Source organism: Geospiza fortis, unplaced genomic scaffold (genome assembly GCF_000277835.1).
Source record: "Geospiza fortis unplaced genomic scaffold, GeoFor_1.0 scaffold27, whole genome shotgun sequence".
In the NCBI taxonomy this organism is placed as follows: Eukaryota; Metazoa; Chordata; class Aves; order Passeriformes; family Thraupidae; genus Geospiza; species Geospiza fortis.
Window position 1 is genome coordinate 1,006,529 of NW_005054329.1, and position 1,992 is coordinate 1,008,520.

The 1,992-nt window shown below is 50.4% G+C and overlaps 1 protein-coding gene across 1 annotated transcript in view; it reads left to right on the plus strand.

The window, feature by feature from the left end:
- The first annotated feature begins 74 nt into the window (after positions 1 to 74).
- The window catches only part of PSMB7 (proteasome 20S subunit beta 7), an 18,233-nt gene continuing 16,315 nt past the window's right edge, over positions 75 to 1,992 (plus strand). The window contains exons 1-3 of the mRNA XM_014307143.2: positions 75 to 201; positions 514 to 654; positions 1,198 to 1,313. Of these exons, the coding sequence (XP_014162618.1) occupies positions 146 to 201; positions 514 to 654; positions 1,198 to 1,313 (313 nt within the window). The 5' untranslated portion in view covers positions 75 to 145. The remainder of the gene's footprint in view (positions 202 to 513; positions 655 to 1,197; positions 1,314 to 1,992) is intronic.

Genomic DNA, 1,992 nt, shown 5'->3' on the forward strand with positions numbered 1-1,992 from the left:
CTGAGTCAGCCCCGCTGTGCCCGGCCCCGTCCCGGCCCATCCCGGCCCCCGAGCTGCCCCCGGAGGAGGACGCGGCCTTGGGAACAATTCTCCCTTCCTGCAGGATGGCGTCGTCCTCGGAGCGGATACGAGAGCGACCGAGGGGATGGTTGTTGCTGACAAGAACTGTTCGAAAATACACTTCATTTCCCCTAATATCTAGTAAGTGTTACAGTGCTTTGTTGGGTAGTGAATTGTTTATTGGGTACGTTACTGCGTAATGCTGTTGGTACTGGGGGTTTTAGCCGCGTTCTTTACTAAGAGCAAATACTAGGCTCTGTTTCAAAATGATGTTTTATTAGCAAGGCTTGGGCATTCGTGGTGTTCCCTTTACACTTAAGCAGGCTCTCTTGTTTCACGCTCTCTGTGCGAGAACTTAATTCCCTCAATTTTAGAATGAGAAAGTTTCTGCTTGTTGCCTGAAGCGTGGAGGTTTGTGTCTCCTTTTCCTCACTTGCTGGTGGCGTTCCTCAGCTGCTGCGGTGCGGGCACAGCTGCAGACACCGAGATGACCACTCAGCTGATCTCCTCCAACCTGGAGCTGCACTCCCTGTCCACGGGCCGGCTCCCACGAGTGGTCACTGCCAACAGAATGCTCAAGCAGATGCTCTTCAGGTAACTGGGGGGTTTCTTGTTTATTACCCGTGCTGGTAAAACCACCAGATAATGCTTAAGGAGCGTCCTGTCTCAGCCTGCTTGACCTTCATGACAGGACTTCAGGAAAGATTTCATAATTGCTCTTTGCTTCATGGGCTTCTTAACTGAGATAGAAGAGAAATGGAGTCTGTGGTGTTTTACAGAATTCTGTACTGGTCACACTACAGAAATAGAAGGGTATTAGTTTAATACATAATCACACCCATGAAAACTGCTGTGTATCCTTGTAGTGAGAAGGCTGGGCCAGTAACAGAGAAATGTGCAAGCTTCTAAAGCTGGGAGTGATTTGCAGTAGAATCACTGCCTCAGAGAGTCTGCTGGACACTGAAATCAGCCATATTTTAGTACATTTCTCACTTTATTGCTGCTGGCTGGTGAAAGCAGCCTGCTCAGTGCAGAGCTGTACCTGCTGGTTGGGGGGCAGTTCCCAAGCCCTGTGTGGTGTTGAGCAGCCCCAGCTGAGCCCTGGGCCCCAGACTCACAGACAAACGTTGCTCCCAGGTACCAGGGCTACATCGGGGCCGCGCTGGTGCTGGGGGGCGTGGACGTGACGGGCCCCCACCTGTACAGCATCCACCCCCACGGATCCACCGACAAGCTGCCCTACGTCACCATGGGTGAGTGCTGCTCCGGGGCCAGGGCACGGAATGCCTCACATTGGTACCTGAAGGGCTTTCACTCAGAGCCCCTTGTGTGCTGGGAGCTGGGTGGGCATCAGACAGCAAAGATAAAGTTGTACCTGGGTTTATAAGGCAGGTGCACTGTTCTGTTTCCTCACAAATGTGAGCTAGGATAAAACTCAGCTGACAGGAAACTGATACTGGGAACGTTGCTATGTGTGTTCCACACCTTAAAGCACAAGAATTGTGAGATTCCCAAAATCTTACTGAAAGAAAAAAAAAATCCTCAGAAACTTGATTTGCAGATTGTCCCAACTCGTGGTTCGTACAAATTTTACTTGGGGAAATTGTGTATTGTTTGGAAGACTTGGGTTATTTTAAAAGGAAGCTTATGTTTGGTAGAGCCATGGAAGTGTAAGGGAAAGTTCAAATAAATGTATCAGAGAACTAATCTGAAAACAAACTGTCAGACTAGCAAATCAGCCTGTGCCTGGTGCAGCTTTTGAGCTGCTTCCGTGGCGGGAAAATACACATTTATGGATTCTCATTAATATTTTCTGTTTCTGGCTGGCATCTTTGGCTAAAACAGCTGCTCGGGAGGTGGCGGAGGTTCGCGTTTCCGCGGGTAGCGGTGGAGCGAGGCCGGGCTGATGAACGCCCGCGATTAGCGGCGCCG